At 34.4% G+C, this 22,643-nt stretch overlaps 3 protein-coding genes across 3 annotated transcripts; all 3 read left to right on the top strand.

The window, feature by feature from the left end:
* Positions 1-1,908: 1,908 nt before the first annotated feature.
* On the top strand, positions 1,909-3,323 carry LOC118035690 (CASP-like protein 2A1). Its single transcript, XM_035041304.2, has 3 exons — positions 1,909-2,188; positions 2,598-2,715; positions 2,800-3,323. The coding sequence occupies exons 1-3, from the start codon at positions 1,977-1,979 to the stop codon at positions 3,073-3,075; spliced, it is 606 nt and encodes a 201-aa protein (XP_034897195.1). The 5' UTR covers positions 1,909-1,976; the 3' UTR covers positions 3,076-3,323.
* Positions 3,324-6,594: 3,271 nt separating this feature from the next.
* Positions 6,595-15,068, top strand: LOC118035681 (translation initiation factor IF-2, chloroplastic). Its single transcript, XM_035041292.1, has 12 exons — positions 6,595-8,506; positions 8,659-8,691; positions 8,948-9,061; positions 9,257-9,406; positions 9,552-9,650; positions 9,730-9,792; positions 10,448-10,603; positions 10,743-10,808; positions 11,314-11,550; positions 12,531-12,806; positions 13,511-13,699; positions 14,534-15,068. Exons 1-12 carry the CDS (start codon positions 6,944-6,946, stop codon positions 14,693-14,695), a joined length of 3,108 nt encoding a protein of 1,035 aa, XP_034897183.1. The 5' UTR covers positions 6,595-6,943; the 3' UTR covers positions 14,696-15,068.
* Positions 15,069-16,068: 1,000 nt separating this feature from the next.
* Positions 16,069-22,304, top strand: LOC118035684 (kinesin-like protein KIN-14Q). Its single transcript, XM_035041297.2, has 18 exons — positions 16,069-16,509; positions 16,612-16,674; positions 16,804-16,887; positions 17,003-17,598; positions 17,689-17,857; positions 17,960-18,027; positions 18,113-18,323; positions 18,405-18,481; positions 18,564-18,663; positions 18,743-18,841; positions 18,927-19,103; positions 19,198-19,483; positions 19,968-20,129; positions 20,234-20,449; positions 20,564-20,601; positions 20,708-20,871; positions 21,001-21,126; positions 21,250-22,304. The coding sequence occupies exons 1-18, from the start codon at positions 16,389-16,391 to the stop codon at positions 22,087-22,089; spliced, it is 3,597 nt and encodes a 1,198-aa protein (XP_034897188.1). The 5' UTR covers positions 16,069-16,388; the 3' UTR covers positions 22,090-22,304.
* The last annotated feature ends 339 nt before the right edge of the window (positions 22,305-22,643 follow it).

The raw sequence follows: 22,643 nt of genomic DNA, 5'->3' as shown, positions 1-22,643 counted from the left end.
GGCTAGCACACAACGCGTTGTTGGCATCATATAAGAGGCTAATCGCATGGGTCTGAAATCATAGCCTTTTTTTTTGTTTAGCTTGGAAAAAAAACATCAATCTTTATTTTTTTTCAATCCAACTTGCATGTCAAATTTTTATTTCGTTAAGAAAAAATGTTATTTGATACAAAAAAAAAAAAAAAGAGTCTCCTGCACCTAGCTATCTTGTGATTAAACAAAGAATAAATTAAGAGAAAAAAGTTATTAAATATAGTGGGGTGCATGACTAAGATCACGAGTTTGAAAAGTTAACCCGAGTTCACCTGGTATTTGTTTTTCTTTTTCTTTTTATTGATTTTTTTTTATTTTCAGTTTCTTCCTTCAATGTTAAGTTAATTAGGATTTAAGTACCATAATTTTTTTGATTTTATTTTCATAAGATTTTCATAGTCTTAGAATCCGGATCATGAGTTTGGTTGATTAACCAAATCTAACTCATGTCGATCCAATATATTTTCGTTTCAATTTGTCACCATCTCAATATTTAAAAAATATATCATTCAATATGGATCATATTTTGAATTTATAATTAAAAATAAATATGTCACTATCACAAAATTTACAAGAAAAAAATATTATCTCGAAATCATTTTTTATCAAACCATTTCTTTCATCAATCTTTTGTGTTTCTTCTAAATTAACCTAACAAGTAGATTTGATCATATTAAGTCCGCCCTTTTGGCTAGGCATGAATTTGAATTGGAAGATTTCAATGATTACTAAGAGTGTCATGGCACATGCATGGGTGCTTTTTGATAATGTGTAAGGCGTTTTATTATTCATATATTTTTAAATAAATTTATATTAAAAAAATATAAATGAAAAAATAATTTGAATTAAATTTTTATGAACAATTTATTACTAGTAGATCAGATATATAATAATTGGATTTTTTTATTAAAATAAAAATAAAAAATTATAATATTATTATTATTATTATTATTATTATTATTATTATTATTATTATTATTATTTGCAATTTATCCTTTCTCTTTCGATGTTACGGTGTCTGCCATAACCAAATCAGGCAATGTATCTTCCTTACGCAAATGATTCCCTAGTGAAGTCAAGATGCTTTTGGTATTATTTATTGATGTTACACTTGCTCAACTCACGACAGGAGCAAGTGGAATAGACTTCTGCTTGGTTTTTGACAATGGAGGAGGTGACATTCTTCTCTAGTTTTATCTCGAAACTCCATTAATTCTAATGATAGATCTCCATGCTCATAGCTCCACATCATTTTAATTTATTAACATTTACTATTGAATTGAAAAGGAATACATCAACCTTGAGCCTAGCTACATAGGTTCGTGTAGTGTGCATTAGTTATTGAAAAAGTTGAATTTCTGACAGAAATTAGTTACGAAATTAATTCCATCACTAAATATAAAAAAAAAATTATTGATATGATATAAATATACAAAAAAAAATAATTTTAAATAAAAAAAAGGGTAAAAATATTGATGCATTAAGCAATATTTGCCTCGAAAAAGATTTTCGATTTTTTTCGTGATGCCCACAGAAAGCTACGCTCAACTTTGATTACTAAGGTCCACATTGATCAATTCATTACAATGCTTTGTAATTGTATAAAGAACTTAAAATAAAAGCAATTTTTAATGCTCAACATGCAAGATAAGATATGGCACATTAATCACTTGAATATATCAGCTACTTGCATTGCTTGTGGAGAAAGAGAGGAGAGTAGGATGTTCATGCACTTTGGTACGTGTGATAGATAGAGAAAGGGAGCTGCTATCCATGCACTTAGGTATGTGTGATCAGCTTTGATGACATTGAATGCACGTCACCCACTTCACCTAATCTTCTTAAATGATCACTCCCTTATCATGAGCAGCTACACCTCTTCTTCACTGCGTTGCGCAGCACACCAACTTGCAAAGCTTTTTTGACAGAGAGAGAGAGAGACGATGGAGAAGAGGGACAAGGGAAGTTCTCCCGTGGCAACGACGATGGGGTCAAGAGATGAGAATGAAGATGTGGAAAACACCACGCGAACAGCCGAGACTATGCTGCGTTTGGTGCCAATGGCTTTGTGTGTCTCTGCACTTGTGGTCATGCTCAAGAATACTCAAACTAATGACTATGGCTCGCTTTCTTATTCAGATCTTGGAGCTTTCAGGTCTATATTTTATGCATATTAATCTCCATACTCTTTACAGTTTAGTTCTGTACTGTTTGACTTGGAAACTTTTCTTTTTTTAAAAAAAATGGAGATCGATATATATATATAATATATATATATATATATATATATATATATTCTGGGCTTTTTAATTTTGAGTGAACCATAATGCTAAGTTTAAAAATATTTTTTCTGATAATCATATTTTGAATAATCCCGTGCATTAAACTATTAATTAGATCATACAAAGGGAACTCATAAATCCAATAGTTGAGGTTTTTTCAGAAGAATTTCTGTCATAAGCCAATCACAGAGTCTTGGTCCTAAGAAATTAAAAAGCTCCCTTCACTTAAGACAGGAAACAATGTTTTACTCAATTAACAAAAGGGATTAATTTATGATGCAGGTATTTGGTGCACGTCAATGGCATTTGTGCTGGTTATTCCCTTCTTTCAGCGGTCATTGTAGCCATGCCTCGAGCGTCCACCATGCCTCGAGCATGGACCTTTTTCTTGCTTGACCAGGTAACTAATAATTTCATCAAAATCAATCAACCTTAATTACAAAAATTCAGTAATTAATCAATTTATTCTTAATTATGCACCTAGGTGTTAACCTATGTGATTCTGGCCGCCGGCACGGTGTCGACGGAGGTGCTGTACTTGGCAAGCAAGGGCGACACAGCCATAACTTGGAGCGAGGCTTGTGTGTCGTTTGGTGGATTTTGTCACAAGGCCTTGATATCTACAGTCATTACATTTGTTGTAGTGATTTGCTATGCAGCTCTTTCACTCTTATCGTCCTACAAGCTTTTCAGCAAATATGATTCCCCGGTCCTGACCTATCAAGGCAAGGGTATTGAGATTGCCACCTTCCATGGCTGACTGCGGCGGCGGCCGCCACCACTATTAATATCTTCTCCATGTTCATAAGCAGCTAGCATGCACTGGCCACAACAACCACCCAAATTAGAACGTGGTTGATATTGGTCTATATATAGGAGATGTTGATTTGTTTTCCACTACAAGCACTTCACTGCCTTTGTGTGGTTCTTTACATGTGATATGCTTTCCTGTATCTCTCAAGAAACCATGTTTTATTGAATACCAAGATGGATCAAGATTTAATGGTAGTTTTCAAAGCAAAATTTTTTAAATTTATTGCATTCAAAAATAAGATTTTTGAATAACTAAGAATTCAGGCTCAAGTAACATGTCTAGGTTCTAAGCTCAATGCCACAGTGCTACTGGCATTGCTAGGCATTGAGCCAATTGCCTTGCATGTAAATACTTCATAAATCATCCAAGTAAATGAATAATAATCTTTTTATTTTTTAATATTTTGCTAATTAATTTTTTTAAAAAAAAATTCTAAAATATCATTGTATCTTTTTTTTTATATAAAAATACTTACTAAGAGTTCTAATATCTATTAAAGATGATATTTTACAAATAATTAGCTTCTTCCTTCAAGCCACCAATCACTTTGATTTTTCACACCTAGCTAGTAATCATCTTGACTTTTTATATGAAGCTACTACTCACCTTAGTTAAAGAGAGAATGAATTGTAATAACTAAATGATTAATTTATTATCCTACCGTGTAAGTCTTATTACTAATTATCTTATATTTTGGATCATCGTCGGATCATCGTCACCGTGCACAAGCAAATAAGAATTATCTTTGTATCTTTAATTACATTACATTTGTATCTTATTTTATAAGAAAAAATGCTTTGAAGAAATAATATGTAAATAATAAAAACTATAATAGAAGGGTGGTTTAGAATAGTATAAAGACATTGTCTACCCACTTACAACTCATCGAGCAAGATTTGTACAGATCAGTGGCCCAAAGATACCATAGGTTACAAATATCCAGCCCAACTGAATTAGAAGCACATAATAATCTCAGCCTGGATTTTATCGGATGTGAAAATGGGATCATGTTGTTAATTGGAATTTCTGTGATGTTTTCATGTTGTTAACTTTGTATGCTTTGTCCCTTTGATGATGAAATTTCTTATTTGTCAAAAAAGAAAAGAAAAGAAGTTTTGGGTCCATCTCTGCATCCCATGACTATATATTTAATATAATTTTTCGGGTTAGTTTGTGTATACTTTAACTAATTTTATGGTTTTAAAATTAACAATTACATAAATTTTTAATAATCTTAAAATTTATAAAAACTCAAATTAATAATCTTTAAAGACCAAACTCAAATACATACCTTATATATATATATATATATATATATATATATATATATATCGTCTACACTACTAGTTTTATCATTATAAAACATGGTTTGTCTTATAATTCTATTGGAATTCCAAGTGAGTTAAGCAAGTGGATATATCTAAAATAAATTTTATTTATTCTTTTCAAAAAATATCAAAATAATAGTGTCAAAAAAAAATTAAAAAGATAGTTTTGAAAAAAAATTAAACAAACATGATTTTATCTAGATTTTAACCGATTCAATTTTCATCTAATTTTACATAAAACTTATTTTAGATAAGATTTTGTTATGCTAAATTTCTTGTTAGTGAACTATTGAATTAATTTGTCAAGCCAAACTAGATTTTACATATAGTCGTTGCTTTCCTTCGATCATGTATCCTTCTAGTCTTCTCAACTCAATTTATTTTTCAATAAAAAATCTCTCTATCTTGATTTTCTAAAATCAAGACTCTTTAAGTTTTTCTAAAAACAAACTCAAGTGGGATGCTCAAATTATAGAAACAATAGTTCTCTTTCCTCAGATATTAAAGAAAAAACACATCAATGCATTTAGTTGAAATTTTAAATTATATTTAGCCTTGTTTATTTATTAAAAAATAATTTTTTTAAAAGTAGTTTTTTTAGAAAATAAATTATTTTTTTGATATTTAATAATATTATAAAAAAATTAGAAAATACTTTCAAGTATTTGACTATACCATGAAAAATGAATTGAAAAATAATTTATTAATTTTTTTTCAAGTTTATTAAAAGAATATGAACCAAATTCAACAAATAAAAAAGTTGAAAGAGAATAAAATTTTAAAAAAATATAATTTTATAAATTATTTTAAATAATAAAAAAAAAATATGATTAAATCTGATAGATAAAAAAATTTTAATTTAAAAAAATAATAAGAGAAAAATAAATAACAATCAAAATTGATATATATATATATAGGATCAAACTTGGTATAATTAACAAACAATAATGTATTTTTTATTTTTTCATAATTTCTAAAAGTATTTTTCGTCTAAAATCTTTCTTTTCATAATTGTTTTTCATTAACTAACTTTTTTAATATTAAATGAACCTATTAAAATTTTAAAAAAATAATTTTAAAGTTATATTTTCCATCAAATAAATGGACTTAAATTCTCAGTGCAAAAAAAAAAAAACTCTATCACAAAAATAAATAAATAATTTAAGGATGGAAAAAGCAACATTCTATGTCAGATCAATCACGATTTTAACTTGTTTATTTATTGAAAAATAATTTTTTTAAAGTAGTTTTTTTAGAAAATAAATTATTTTTTGATATTTAATAATATTATAAAAAGTTGGAAAATATTTTCAAGTATTTGACTATACCATGAAAAATGAATTGAAAAAATAATTTATTAAAGTTTTTTTTTCAAGTTTATTAAAAGAATATGAACCAAAATTCAACAAATAAAAAAGTTGAAAGAGAATAAAATTAAAAATATATAATTTTATAAATTATTTTAAATAATAAAAAATAATAAAAAGAATACAATTAAATCTGATAAATAAAAAATTTTAATTTAAAAAAATAATAAGAGAAAAATAAATAATAATCAAAATAATAAGAATCAAAATTGTTATAAAAAATCAAATTAAATCAAACTCTAATATATATATATATATATATATATATATATATATATAAGGATCAAACTTGATATAATTAACAAATAATAATATATTTTTATTTTTTTCATAATTTCTAAAAGTATTTTTTGTCTAAAATCTTTCTTTGATCATAATTGTTTTTTATTAATTAACTTTTTTTAATATTAAATGAACATATAAAAATTTAAAAAAATAATTTTAAAGTTATATTTTCCATTAATAAATGGGACTTAAATTCTCAGGGCAAAAAAAAAACTCTATCACAAAAATAAATAAATAATTTAAGGATAGAAAAAGCAACGTTCTATGTCAGATCAATCACGATTTTAACCTGTTTATTTAAAATCTTGAGTTTTTTTTTTCTACCAAAAACATGAAAAAAAAACTGATTTTAAATTTACTTTTTATTACTTTGGAAAAGAAAATAAATAAGAAACAATGACCCAAATTTTTTTATTAAATCAATTGTTTTTTTTTAAATAATAAAACAAGAATAAAAAAAACCATGAAAACCTTCAAAGCCTTATCGGAAAGGAAATTTTGACAGGCAGAGAAACAGCCACACAAGTGCCAATTTTGTAGCTTAGTCCATCACCACCAAGAACATAATATCATCCATTCTTCTCCTTCACTCTCTAACGTATTTGTTCTCTCGCTTTCTCTTTTTCCAAACACAATACTAAACCCATTTCACTCCTTCAAATTCCCCACCTTCCCTTCCCATTTTCTCATTAAGGTAAGCACTAATTATTCACTTTCTTATTAATTAAAGATTTCAATTTTGTAAGAAATCTTGAAACTTTTTGTCCAACTTATACAATTTACTCGATATGGTATCATAAGGGGTGTTTTTAGGTTTCTTGTTGGTTTTTGTGAATGGGGTCTATGGTGGTTTTAGTAGGTAGCGTGCCATCTATGGCTTCCCTTATGAGTTTAGGGAGCTTGAGTGTGTCTACAGCTAGCTCTAGCTGTGTCGAATCTTCTTCATATTCAGTTTTAAAGAAAGTTTCTTTATCAAAAAGGAGTCTTAGGAGGGCTAAAAGATGGGATTGTGTGTGTAAATATTCAGTTACTACCACTGATTTCATTGCTGAGCAAGGCAATGCTGTGTCACTTGATTCTAGTAGTAGTACAATTAGAGGAGGAAGTGATGGTGATAGTGAGGTTGTACTTAAGCCTGCTCCAAAGCCTGTGTTAAAATCTCCAGCTGGTTCTAAGGATGAAACCTCTTTGAGTATGAATTCTGTTGGGTGGGGTTCTTCAAGTGCTGGTGGGGATTCTGATGGTGAAAGGTCGGATGAGGAGGAAGGAGAGAGGAATAAGGTGATCGAGTCACTTGATGAGGTTTTGGAGAAAGCTGAAAAGCTTGAAACTTCAAAACTGAGCCAAGTGGGTGGTAGTGCTAGTAGTAGTAGGAAACAGAATGGGGTTGTAAATAAAATGACTTCACCTAATTTGGGTAATGATTCGAGAAATGTTAATTCATCGGCTGCTAATATGAAAACTAAAACTTTAAGAAGTGTGTGGCGGAAAGGAGACTCTGTGGCTGCATTGCCGAAGGTTGTCAAGGAAGTTCCAAAGGCTAGTAATAGGGTTATCAAAGGGGAACCTAAAACAGTAGAAGGAGCAAAGCTAGAATCTCAATCAACTGTACCATTGAAACCTCCTCAGCCACCTCTAAGACCTCAACCAAAGTTACAGGGCAAGCCATCTGTAGCTCCTCCACCTATGATAAAGAAACCTGTTATATTGAAGGATGTGGGGGCTGCTCCAAAGTCTCCAGTTAAAGATGAAACTGGCTCAAGAGCTCCGCAAAGTAAAGGACAGCCAATTTTGGTTGACAAATTTGCACGCAAGAAGCCGGTTGTTGACCCTGTGATTGCACAGGCTGTATTAGCCCCTATAAAACCAGGAAAGGGCCCTGCTACTGGGAAGTACAGAGACCGAAAGAAAAGTGTTTCATCTGGAACACCAAGAAGGCGGATGGTGGATGATGATGTTGAGATTCCTGATGAGGAGCTCAATGTTTCTATTCCCGGTGCAGCTACCGGGAGAAAAGGGAGGAAATGGACTAAAGCCAGTAGGAAGGCAGCTAAACTCCAGGCTGCTAGAGATGCAGCTCCTGTCAAAGTAGCGATTTTAGAGGTTGGGGAAAAAGGTATGTCAATTGAAGAGCTAGCCTACAATTTGACAATCAGTGAAGGTGAAATTCTTGGGTTTCTGTACTCAAAGGGGATTAAGCCTGATGGGGTGCAAACTTTGGACAAAGACATGGTAAAGATGATATGCAAGGAGCATGAGGTGGAGGTCATAGATGCTGATCCAGTAAAATTTGAAGAAATGGCAAAAAAGAATGAAATTCTTGATGAAGACGACCTGGACAAACTACAAGAGAGGCCTCCTGTCCTTACTATAATGGGTCATGTAGACCATGGCAAGGCAAGCAGCAACATTCTCTGTCTCTTCATCTTAAAAATCAGATGTGTCTGCATTATCTTCTCTGTCTCATTCTTGGTTTTGATTTGAATCTTAAAAGAATGGTGGTATTTTTAAAGACTTTTCTAATGTATCTGGTGTTATCCTCATGACAGACAACCCTGTTGGATCATATTCGTAAAAGCAAGGTATGTTAAGCTTCTTCATTGAAGGTCTTATGGATTTAAGTTATGACACGTTTTCCGTGCTATTTCCCACTTCCATTGCAATAAAGGTTTTTTTTTTTTTTTTTGCGGTGTACTTGTGATAGGAGGAAGATGTAGGATGTCTAACCTGTAAACTTCAAATTGATTTGGGATTGATTGGTTTCTGAAGCTATATGTCCACTGTTCTAACATGGCATGCACATAATTTAACTGTAGCCTGACAGATGGAAATTTACAGGTGGCTGCCTCAGAAGCTGGTGGGATTACACAAGGAATTGGAGCATATAAAGTTACGATACCTGTGGATGGCAAGTTGCAACCATGTGTTTTCCTTGATACTCCTGGGCACGAGGCAAGCATGTTATCCAATTACTGTTAGTTACAATTGCTTATTGCCAAATAGGTAGATGCTTTGCTGATCATGTATGATGTCCACTAATGTTTGTTTACTCAGCTAATGATCTTCTTAGATGATTTTATAAACTTAACTGTAAACTGAACACGCTGCCTTTTATTTAGATAGTTTCTATTTTATCTGCTGCTGCAGGCATTTGGAGCAATGAGAGCCCGTGGAGCGAGGGTGACTGACATTGCTATTATTGTGGTGGCTGCTGATGATGGGATTCGTCCTCAGACTAAGGAGGCCATAGCTCATGCCAAAGCAGCTGGAGTGCCCATTGTAATCACAATAAATAAGGTATGTCAGAAAAAAAGTGGGTTTTGTTGCTTTCAGAAAGAAACAAAGGAAGAAACACTTGCCCAGCTGCATTTGGAAATACCTTTGGTTTGCGTGGTGTTGGCCTGAGGACTTTCTGACTCTGTTTTTTCTTCGATTCAACCAGATAGATAAAGATGGAGCCAATCCAGAAAGGGTCATGCAAGAGCTCTCTTCTATTGGTCTCATGCCAGAGGACTGGGGTGGTGATGTCCCAATGGTTCAGGTATTTTTAATTTATTGCAACTTTCTTTTTTGCTTTATCCTTCTGCTGATGCTTATATTTTTGTGACTCCTTTTAACAGATCAGTGCTCTCAAGGGGGAAAATATAGATGATTTGTTGGAAACTGTTATGCTTGTGGCAGAGGTCAGTTAAATTTATTGGCGCTCCTACTAGTTCTTCCAATTTTTTTTTTTCTTGTGCAGTGAAATAATCATAGTCCACTGGCCATTTGGGTGGTCAAAATTGGATCCATGAACTTCTTTTCCAGATGATTGTAGTTCTCTCTCTCTCTCTCTGCTAGGAATACTGTTAAGTGATATCTTGCATTATATATTTAATTAGTTGAGTAGCTTGCAGTAGCTATTTAATCAGGGCAGAGAGAGAAAATGTGTGATCCCTGTCTGCTTGGCTTGTCAAACAAATGTTTCATCAATCTAATTAATTGCTAGGAATGTAGTAGTAGTAGTTGCAGTATATGTAATGAGAAGAATAACTTTTGTTCCCCAATAAATGTGATATCTTGTAACTGTCCCTTGAAATTTCTCATGCTGGATCCTTTAGAAAATTGAATATGAAGTGTGTGTGATTTAACAAGCACAAAGGGGACAGTCAAAGGTGCATGCATGCATATTAATATGTACTCTCTCCCAAAGCTATATTAGATATCAGCCACAAAATCTAGAAACACAATACAATTCATAAATTCAAAGCCATCATGATTCCCTGGAATGAATGGGATGTAGCATACATTTAACAGCATGCTATTTATGATTTCTGACTTCATCCATAATTGTTTCAGTTACAAGAATTGAAGGCTAATCCAGATAGAAATGCAAAGGGCACTGTTATTGAGGCAGGTCTTGATAAATCTAAAGGGCCAGTAGCAACTTTTATTGTACAGAATGGCACCCTGAAAAGAGGGGATGTAGTGGTTTGTGGACAAGCCTTTGGAAAGGTTTGTTAGTTAGAGTTTGAATTTCAAAAGAAAAACTCAGAATGTTCTTTAAGAAAATACCTGCAGCCTAATGTGCTTTAAATGTTAATTTTGAAATGCTCACCCACCCTGGAGGATTTCTTTGTTATGCCATTTTCAGGTGCGGGCTTTATTTGATGATGGTGGAAAACGAGTTGATGAAGCTGGACCATCTATACCTGTACAGGTTTGCTGTTATTCTTTTTCCCTGTTTATCTTTTTTTGCGTACATGCTGTATTATATGTCACTTATTTTTGTGTGCGCCTTTTTCTTAAAAAAAGAATGTAGCTGTGATTCGTTTTTCTTGTTTCTTTCATTATTGTTGGAATATTCAAGATCTAAAACCATTATAATACTCCTTCGCCATGCATAAACTAAACTAGTAATTAGGATAAGCATGAAAATTTAATTGACTATAAATACAGAAACCCCCTGTATATTGGTATTATTGAAACAATTAGAATTCTGGGGATCCAGCTCAATTCCCATTTGGAAAAGTACATTTTAGAAGGTTGTACATAGTTTGCTCAGGTGATTACAACAATAAACTAATCCCCAATTTTTTCTTTTTATATTATGTTTTATGGGTAATGGATCCCTATCTATTTGTGTGATTCTTTCTCACATGACATATTCATACAAGTCTTCATTTGAAAATAATCTTGCAAACATGTTACACTTTTCTTTACAGGTTATTGGTTTGAGTAATGTACCAATTGCTGGTGATGAATTTGAGGTTGTTGCCTCCCTTGATATTGCTCGTGAAAAGGCAGAGAAACGTGCAGAATCATTATGGAATGAACACATATCGGCCAAGGCTGGAGATGGGAAGGTGACCCTTTCTTCCTTAGCTTCAGCTGTCTCAGCAGGAAAGCTATCCGGATTAGACTTGCACCAGCTGAATATAATATTGAAAGTCGATCTTCAGGTATTTGCATTTGCTTTGCATTTTATCATATCATATAAAAGCAATTCTCATGACGTTTTCTTTTTCACTATTGCGTCTTTTGTTGAAATCAAGTTGTGTTGGAAAATTTGTGATATTGACTTTTATATTTTACTAGCTTTCACTCATGTGATGCATTTCAAATCTAGGTATTAATTCTCTAGATCCATTTCATGAATAGATCATTGAATAGGTGGTTATATAGATGCACAAAAACAAATTTGAATCTATCAAATAATAAAGAATGTGAAAGATGCTCCAAGAAGCCATTTGGTTTGACTGTATGACTTTGTTTTATAACTAAAAAGGTGCTTTCCACAAGTTACTTTGGTAAAATTCTTTTAAGTTGAACAAATGTATGTCTCTGATTCTATTAAAAAAATATGCTTCAACTCTCTCTTCATGTCCCTCTGATTGAATATGTTTTGAGTGAAAGTTAGTAAGTAAAGGTGTTCTGACTTCTGTTTGAAGCAGAATTTGGATCAATTTTTATGAGTTACGTATAGATAAACTTTTTATTTTTAATTCCAGAATTAAAAGGTAAAAATAAGTTTATAGCTGTACCAAATGCCCTCGAAATCAATGATGATTACTTGTAATTGGGCTTTGAAGTTATGTATTGATCACCAATCACCAACTTCTACGGAAAATTGATATGTATGGGAAAAATTGGGTATTTAAAAATGTGCAGTGAAAATCATTTTACTCATACTAGGAAATGCTGCTGGATCTTGCTATTGGCAAAATCAAAATTTCTCAATAATAGCAATGCATTTTTTTGCTTGATTGCTTCACGGGGATGGCTAAACACAGCTGCGCATGTATGCACATTCATGCCTTCATCAAAATATTGTTCAATTGCTCTGAGGTTTTTTGACAAAATTCATGGCATGTGATCATAGTATGGTTTAAACTTCATACTTTAAGTGCAAGTAAAATTAAATTCTCTTTATTATAAATAGGGATCTATTGAAGCTATCAGGCAAGCTTTACAAGTGCTCCCTCGAGACAACATCACTTTGAAGTTCCTCTTGCAAGCTACAGGGGATGTAAGTAACAGTGATGTTGATCTTGCTGTTGCTAGTGAAGCTATAATTTTAGGATTCAATGTCAAAGCTCCAGGTTCTGTCAAAAGCTACGCAGAAAAAAAAGGTGTTGAAATTCGGCTATATAGAGTTATCTACGAACTCATTGATGATGTGCGAAATGCAATGGAAGGACTTCTGGAGCCTGCGGAGGTTAATTCTAATGCATCACTTGTTTCTTTCTATCAAACTTCGCTTGCTGATACTATTTAAACTCCATGTATATCCTGTATTCCATTGTGCATGATTGGGAATATATGCATGGCAAAAACATTTCCACCTATGGCTTTCGTTCTTTTTTTCTGAGGGGGGGGGGGGGGGCAGGTGTTGAATAAAAGGCAGATTGGTTTCCGTTTTTTGAATCCTTTTTTTCTGTTGAGCTACACGTCCTTACCTTGCTGGGAATTGTTAATTTTCTGTCGTATATGCTTGTTCATCATATCATAGTACAGGCATGCTGTTGTTTCATACTCATACAATTACTGTTGAGCATTTGACATGAATGTCTCTTCTGAGGAAAAAGTTTCCATGAAGCATATAATATTTATCCAAGGCAGGAAACCCTCTCAGCCATTCTACTATGCTGATGTGTCCATGTTTAATTTATCCTGTTCTGGGGCATGAGGTTGGTGGATCGAATCAATTGTTTAGTTCATTGGTTCCAGGTTAGGACAATGCTTGTGTTTATTCTCCATTCCTCTTTTTTTAAGGACTGCCTTCAAAAACACTTATCACTGGAATACATGTTTATTTGAGTCAGGAATATGTTTTACTTGTGAGAATATGCTGCTTTTGCTTTAATGTTGTGAAATATCTGCTGCAGCATATTTACTGTTTTGCTACTTGTGTATTGATAGGAGCAAGAGATAATTGGCTCAGCAGAAGTCCGGGCAGTATTTAGCAGCGGCAGTGGTCGTGTTGCCGGATGCATGGTAACAGAAGGCAAAGTAGTAAAAGGCTGTGGAATTAGGGTTGTCCGAAATAGAAAAACAGTCCATGTTGGTGTCCTTGATTCACTGAAACGTGTTAAGGAAATAGTGAAGGAGGTAAGATTTTTATGCCAGTAACTTTGCTTTGTTATAGGGTGTCAAATTTATGGTCTACTTTCAGTATTACAGTATCAACAAACTTGTAAATTTAGTTGATCCTGGTGCTCTATCACACCCTCCAGAGATCTGCTTTTCTGTTGAGCATTGTGCAGCATGGTTACACCTCATGAAGTGTATTTATGCATTACTTGCTTACAGACTTGGTTTATACAGAGCTTTTAGTGAGTTGTCCATCAAATATCTATAACTGCTTTGCTTTTCCTTTCCTTTGGAATTCCTTATGATATTTTATAGAGGCATGTTTAATCCATTGACTTGATGTCCTTAATAACTTAGCTATTCTGTGAGGATGATGTTGAAGGTTGAATGATATGCATAATGTGATTTCGCAATTCGGTCTCTTTTAGGGGATATTCTTGCATTATTCATGAATTAGCTCGATTGCAATATGGGAGACTTCTTTAAACTTTTATGCTTTGCTTTCTTGGGTCAATTTGTGTAATCTAATTATGAGAAATGCAGCCTCTTCTCTACCTCCGTATTAATGTTATTTGTTGAATTACTCTGCCTTCTATTTTTATTGGTGAATTTTCTTATGCTGTTTAAGATTGCAAAATGGCTTCCCTAGTGGCTGTAACATGCTGTCCTCTAACTTGATGCCTAGTAAATACCTGGTCTTACTCCGATATGCTTTTCTTTATCAACTATCAATCCGTAACATCTATTAACTTGCAATTCTCCGATTCATTAGGCTTGAAGATCTTTTCAGACACCTCCATGTTTTTCATTTGCATCTATCTTAACTCGACAAATTTTATCTTTTCCTGACAGGTAAATGCCGGACTAGAATGTGGTATTGGGGCGGAAGATTATGATGATTGGGAGGAAGGTGATTCTATAGAGGCCTTCAACACGGTAGAGAAGAAGCGAACCCTTGAAGAGGCCTCAGCCTCCATGGCAGCTGCACTGGAAGAGGCAGGAATCAACTTATAGCTTGGCATGCAGCTCTATAGCTGAATATATTCGGTTCTCCTAATGGAGCTCAAAGCATTACAGGACAATAAAGGTAGCACTATCGAAGTAGTGCTCCAACATTTGCTCAGTTCGTGGAATACAGATGAGCTGCCCAACACATACAATTTATGTCAACTGCAGGGCGTGCAGGATCGGAGCTGGAGGTGATTTTGTCCACTGTTGTATGCTATTTTGTTGTATATATGGTAACAGATACCAGATCTCAGTTACTTTCTGTAAAGGAGCAATCATACAAGTTCCTCAAGATTCATTGAGCCAAGACAATGTAACATTTCTGAAAGAAATTAATTTTTTTTTGAAGGTGCTCATAATTAGGCATGCACCACCTCCTCCATTGTCTCTTAAAATTTAGTACTCAAAGTTACAGCAAAGAGAAGTATAGGAAGGCCAGACTTTGTAATTATAATCACCATTTTTTTCAGAAACTCTAATTTTCATAGTTACCCATGAAGCTATTTTGTATGTAGAGGGGGCCCGGACTCTTTAAATTGTGTGCTGCTAAAATTTTAGAAGAAAAAAAAAAAGTACTAATAGTCAATAAGTTATCGAGTATTTAACCTACAATTTTTGTTAATTTTTAGTTTAAGGGTCCAAAAACTAAAGAAATTAATGTTGGGTTAGGAAAGATTGTATGAATATTATGCTAGTTTTTATGAGAACGGTAAATCTTGCTACTTCATATTTGAAAGGCACTTAACAATTTTAATAGTGAAGCAGATTGGAAAGCCAGTTTTTTTTAGTGTTTTAAGGTTATTTCCTGCTATATTGCAACTTGGAACAAAAAAAACTTTGAATGTGAGAAAATAATATCTAGATTATAATAGATTATAAGAAATTTTTTGGTATTGTAATTAAACTGGTATAACATGTTAAACTTGAAAGTTCATTCAACTTTTTGCTTGCTCAAGTTTTAAATTAAATTATATGAGAGTTATTTTAATATGAGCATGTCCACTTGATAAATCTAAAAAATAATTAAGAAAAAAAATATATCTAGGTAACCCTTATATCTTCATATTTGTCTGTATCTAGTCCTATTGGATTTTCATTACAATTTTATTGTTTTTTTCTTAATCCATCTCTAATCAATGTTCTCCAGCTCACCTACAGCAGATAAAATTAAAAACGCATTGCAAAGTTATTTTTTTGTAATTTCAAGATAAATAACGGTTGTCAATGAAGGGAATGAAAGTAGAAGGACTAACTTACAAAATCGTTTGAAATACAGTGACTAAATTGTAATTAAATATTTAATTTAACCATGCATTATACAGACTAGAAGATTTCATGGCCCAAGCAAGCACGCAGTGAGCCCGGCTCCTATGTTTCAAAATTCAAAAAAAGGAAAGGAGCAACGGTCACCTTTCTTCATAACTCTCTCTGAGCCAAGGCAAATCATCCATCAAACAATGAATCCTATGTTTTCTTACCTTTGAATTGCCAAATCAACGTTAATATTTACAACCTCAACAACTCTCCCTTTCCCTTTTCTCCTCTCTCTCTCTCCCTCTCCCTCTCTCTAGAACAAAAGGATTGTAAAGCAGTTACCTTTTTTTCTCTGTCATTCTAATTCAAAGCACATCAATTGATTGCACATTCAAAACTGTGCCTTTTTCTTTTGAACCCTTTTAAAGAATTCAATTCAGTTTCCATGGAAGGTAGTAATAGTACTAATGAACAACCTCCTCATTGGCATGACCCCCTTCTCCTGACTGATGTACACCACCAACAACAACAACAACATAATACCAGCCCTCTCTCTAGCTCTTCAAGTAAGATCACTTCACCTTCTCTAGTGCCCAATTTTTCTTTCTTGGTTTTGTAGATATTTTTTGGGTTTTTAAACTTTCGTTTCTCTCTTTTTTCTTGTTTAGAGACTGGACTCATTTCTTCGAAGTCTCAAACTTTGGCCATGGTAGATTCAGATTCAAATGAAGGTAATGCGTGGCCTTTTTTTCCTAATTTAAAGCAAACCCATTAATTTTGTTAATTTAAATTTTGCTGGGAACACTCTGTTATCTCTTAAAGGTATGATTAACTTTTTTTTTTCTACTTTCTTGTTGTAGATATGTGTTGGCAAGAAAGCCAAAGCGTAGAATCAATTACTATGAAAAAACTGATAGACCGAGTTGAGAATGATGCGATTGATGGTAAAAAAATCTCTTCTTTTTACAATTTTGATCAAGAATTGGATGTCAAGATTGAACTTTTTATCGGGGTTATCAAGATTTAAGAATTTGATTGAATTTTGTGTTATTTTTTCAGGTAGGTCCATGTTAGGGTTTTCATTAACATCTCCTGATCTGGTCATCTGTGCTGGTTCACCTGATATATCCAGAACTGGATATGGAGATTCTCCTGAATTATTGGATGACAACAAGTGTTCAATTGAGCTTTCTCTGGAGAATGGTATTGATGGGTCTGATATGAAAGACTCTATTAAGACTCCATGTGTAAAGTTTTCTTCTGTTTTTCAAACATTCAACAAAGAGTTGTCTCCTGAATCTTCGTTTGAGCTCCTTCCACAGCAAGAAAAAGAAGAGAAATTGGTGAAAGATTTTGTTCCTGGTGTGTGCATTAATGCAGGATGCACTGATAGGGCTGTGGTTTTTGGGGGTGTAGAGTTTTTAGGGGATGATTCTTTTCTGGGTGGTGATACTGTAAGGACTGATGCTACAATTGGGGATGGACAGGATGGGGATCTTTCTCTTTACCAAACAGCACGGTATGGTAACTTCTCGTATTGTTTTCGGGCGCTAGAGCCTGGGAATTATGATGTGAGTCTGCACCTTGCAGAAATTGTATTCACTGATGGCCCTCCTGGGCTAAGAGTATTTGATGTTTTTGTACAAGAGAAGAAGGTGAGAATTCATGAAACCAAAACAAATATGAGTTTCAATGGAGGTTGCTAATGCCATCATCTTATTGTGTATGATTGATTGTTTTTGTAGGTTATGTCATGCCTCGACATATATGCACAAGTAGGCGCAAATAAACCTCTGGTTGTATCTGGCCTTAAAGCTTTCGTAGAGGGTGATGAGGGCTTATTGATTAGATTTGAAGGAGTGATGGGAAAACCGATTGTATGTGGCATTTCTGTTACAAAAGATTTTTCTGCTAGTAAGTTCAGTTTTCTATCTTCTTTTGGTTTCTGAACTTTCGTTTTTGGTTCATGTTTCAAGATAGAAATTTAGTTAAGCTTTCTAAAACTTCTTATTTCAGATACTGGAGAAGCTAGATTACTAAAACCTATAGGAATGTCTCAAGTAGCGGAGTGCGATTCACCCAAAGTAAGACCTCTTAATCCTTTTAGATTCTAATTTAGTTTGTGAGAAACATTAGATTATTGCCTCTAAAATGATGGTTAAACTGCAGGAATTAGGTCACCTTGAGGTGGAAGGGGATTATCAGAAGCTACTGAGAGATCACGAGTTTCAGAGAAGGGAATTAACAGAGATGAGGAGGGCAATGGATGAACTTAAGAGGGAAAACCGACTTAAGAGCAGGGAATGCCAAGATGCTCTGAAGTCATTACAGGAGCTCCAAAATGAGCTCATGCGCAAGTCGATGCATGTTGGGTCCTTGGGTATGGAAATCTAATGTTGTCTGTAGTAATCACATTGACTGTCCATAAATGTTGATTGTGCCGATGGTTGGTTGTATGCAGCCTTTGCCATTGAGGGACAAGTGAAAGAGAAGAGTAGGTGGTTCACATCATTGAGAGACTTGACAAGAAAACTGAAGGTACTTTTATGAGTTTTTGACATCTGTCTCATGGAATATCTGGTACTATGTTGCATTATTTTAAAAAGGTTTCATTTAACAGATTATGAAAATGGAGCACATCAAGCTATCAGAGGAGGCACTGGCATACAAGAATTGCCTTGTAGATATGGACGAGATAAGGTCTACTATTCTGTCCAAAAGTAGGTCAATGTACTGTTTATATGACCAACTCAGCTATCTTTCTTCTGCATTTTTTATTCACTTATTTTGTTCTGACAGTGAAGCAGCAAGTAGATTTGCATGAGGATCTAAAGATTAAATTTGTTGAAGGAGCCAAGGAGAGAAAGGAACTGTACAATAAGGTTCTAGAGTTGAAAGGTAGATTTATTTTTGCTTAGATATCTGGAGTTCTATATGTTAGGAATTTAAAGATGGTATACTGAATTCTGAATCTTTCTTGCAGGAAACATTAGGGTGTTTTGCCGGTGTCGGCCTCTAAGATCCGAAGAAGTTGCAGCCGGAGCTTTAATGACTATTGATTTTGAATCTGCTAAAGATGGTGAGCTAACTGTTATGTCAAATGGACTTCCAAAAAAGACCTTCAAGTTTGATGCTGTTTTTGGCCCCCAAGCAAACCAAGGTAATCACCTCGTGTGTGAAGTGCATTTTGGATCTTGTAGTTATCCACTCTGTTCCTTTCAATAATAAACCATTGCTTTTGCTTGTTTTCTCAGCTGATGTTTTTGAAGACACTGCTCCATTTGCAAGCTCGGTCTTGGATGGGTACAACGTCTGTATTTTTGCATATGGACAGACAGGGACTGGAAAAACTTTTACAATGGAGGGTACAGAAGAAGATCGTGGAGTAAATTTTAGGACTCTTGAGCAAGTTTTTCATATGATTAAGGAGAGAGAGAAGCTATTTCGATATGATGTATCTGTAAGCGTTCTTGAAGTTTATAATGAGCAAATACAAGATTTGCTGGTGTCAGACTCTCAGCCAGGAGTGGCTGCGAAGAGGTAGTATGAATTCCTTGTATTTTCTCTCCATTTTCATCTTATGTTTTCTACGATCTTTATACTTAGTGAATGGTTCTTTTCACGATCACCATTATATTCTGATAATGAATCTTACACAGTTGAGAATATCAAAATTGTATAAAGGGTAAAATCCACGAGTTCCTTGTTGCTATTCAGTATTTACTTGCAAAACCTGTTGTGGACTTGATTCTTTGTTTTGTATGATAAACTTACTTCTATACACTTTTTTATTTTTCATTATTAGCCTGAGATTTCCTTTCACTCGTTTTAAGATCCCAATATGAGATTATTTATGATATATCTCATAAGCAGTAAGAAATAGAGCAGTATTCCAGTTTTTAACCAATCTACAATTTGTCCTCTATCCTCACTTTTATGATCTTTGAGTCAGTTTAACCGAAGCATTGGAGTCTTGGCTTCTTCAACTTATTACTATATATGTTCATTATTATATGAAATGCAGGCTAGAAATAAGACAAGCTGGTGATGGACTACATCATGTTCCTGGGCTGGTTGAGGCAAAGGTACACAACATGAGTGAGGTTTGGCAAGTTCTAAGAACTGGTAGTAATGCAAGGGCAGTTGGCTCTACCAATGCTAATGAGCACAGCAGCCGATCTCACTGGTCCGTGTTACTATGCTCCATTTGAGTTTTTATCTATGCTCAATAATTGCATAATGTGTTTGAAACTGGAGTAAAGGCTAACGAATGGATTGTTCTTGATCCAGCATACACTGTGTTATGGTGAAGGGAGAGAATTTATTGAACGGGGAATGCACAAAGAGCAAGTTATGGTTGGTTGACCTAGCAGGAAGTGAGAGGATAGCGAAGACAGAAGTGCAAGGAGAGCGGTTGAAGGAAACTCAAAATATTAATAAATCATTATCTGCACTTGGTGATGTCATATCTGCTCTCGCAACTAAAAGCCCTCACATCCCATTCAGGTTATAAAAATTTTTAACCAGTCTTTGATTTGTTATTTTTCTACGTGCAAACTACCAACCAATCTGACTCTACCTTCAGTGTAAATGTTAATAACATGTTTGCTTGCTGTCCAGAAATTCAAAGCTCACGCACCTTCTTCAAGACTCCCTAGGTACTTTTCTACCTGAACCATGCAGTAAATATAAATTTGGGTTGATTTACATGAGTTATGCAGGTATAAAATGAGTAAAACTAATATCTGGATCCATATTTTTTAGGAGGAGATTCAAAGACACTCATGTTTCTACAGATCAGCCCTAATGAGAATGACCTAGGTGAGACTCTATGCTCGCTCAATTTTGCAAGCAGAGTTAGAGGGATAGAGTTGGGGCCTGCAAAGAGACAGTTGGACAATGCTGAACTTCTGAGATACAAGCAGATGGTATAGTGATAACTTATACTTTAAATGCCCTGTTCTTTATTTAGCCTTAATCTATGGTTATCACCTTTCTATTAAGTCTGTCTGACTGTTCCTACATGTCCATGGAAATGGGCTCTCCTGTCTGTTAAGGTTGAGAAATCGAAGCAAGATTTGAAAAGCAAAGATGTGCAAATAAAGAAGTTGGAGGATACAATCAATGGACTGGACTTGAAGACAAAAGAAAAGGACTTTAAATATAAGACCTTGCAAGATAAGGTAGTCTATAGGTTGTCAGAAACCATTGCAACTTCACTTATAAATCAGCTCACCAATTTTTTCATTTTTCATTATGCTGGAAGATGGATCTTTAGTTTCCCTTTTCTTTCGTTGATTTTGCAGGTAAAGGAGCTTGAGGCACAGCTCCTAGTTGAAAGGAAGCTGGCACGCCAGCATGTGGACACAAAGATTGCCGAGCAACAGCAGCAACAGCAAACGAAACAGCAGCAAGATGAGCAAATTATTGCACCACCTAGGCCTCCGCTTGCAAATCGAATATTAGGGAGTAACAAGAATTTTGATGAACCTGTGAATGGTGCGTTGAACAAAGAACAGATAAATCTGACTCTGCCACCAATTGGGAACACCAGTTACAAATCCACAATCCCCCTTCCCTCCACAGAGGGGGTTGTCAAGTTGACTGACTCTACTGAAAAAGAAAACAACCCTGCCATGGCTGATCAACCACGATTGCTGAAGAGGACTGGCAGAGCCTCAATTTGTACAACAGCAAGACGCGTCCTAGCAGCCCCAGCTCCAAGGCGGAACTCAATGATTCCACTCCCAAGTGTACCGAGTATACCAAGTTCATTTCCATTATGTCAAGTGGATATGAAAGAAGATTCTGAAGGATCTGAAACAAACTGTTTTCCTGAGCAGACACAATGCGACAGCCCTAGAGAAATCAGATATGGCTCCAAGCGGATAAGCACCATGTTGAAACGAAGTCTTCAAAAGAAAGTTAACATGAAGTCCCCACTGCAGCAACATATGAGAAGAGGTGGTATAAATGTCGGGATGGAGAAGGTTAGAGTATCTATTGGAAGTCGAGGCAGGACCGCACATCGGGTATTGCTAGGAAATGGTAGAAGAACAGGAATGAGGGAAACTCAGCAGAAGCAGATGCTAGGAGAGAAGGAAAGGAGGTGGAATAGTGGAACAGTGGCAAGAACTCCAATCTAATTGATACATTTCTCACTGATATCTGACATTACATCTGCTTCCTTCCTTCTTGTATAATAGAAGGGTGAGAAAGGACTACGGTGTGTATTTTTTTATTATGCTAATCATCTGTTTGAATCTTGTGATTGTATAATCGTCACATTTGCGAAGCCTTGGCAGATGCGTTCACATCTGTATCAGAGCCTCGTGGAAACATGAAATGGCGTTTTCTTGTACTTTCTTGTGGAAGAATCAACCGATGCAAGGGGAATGCTTGCAATCTCTTCATGCCAAACAGAAATTAGAGGAGAACACTGCAGCATGTGTATGAACCAGAAGAATGGTAATAATCCACTCACTCTATCAAAACAACTTGAACTAGGGATATGATGTTCTACACCACCATGAGATTATCCGTTGAATGGTTTGTGCAGTCATCTCAACGAAATCGTGTCTTAAGATGCCTCTTTTAGTTAAACAGCAACAAGTAAATGTTACACTAACAATTATTGTGAGGTACAGATAAATAGAAGAGGCAACTAATTACAGAGATGATTATACCACGATTTTTTTTT

The sequence above is a fragment of the Populus alba genome, chromosome 11 (genome assembly GCF_005239225.2).
Source record: "Populus alba chromosome 11, ASM523922v2, whole genome shotgun sequence".
Classification (NCBI taxonomy): Eukaryota; Viridiplantae; Streptophyta; class Magnoliopsida; order Malpighiales; family Salicaceae; genus Populus; species Populus alba.
The sequence above is the reverse complement of the archived record's forward strand: the minus strand, read 5'-3'. Positions and strand labels throughout refer to the sequence as shown.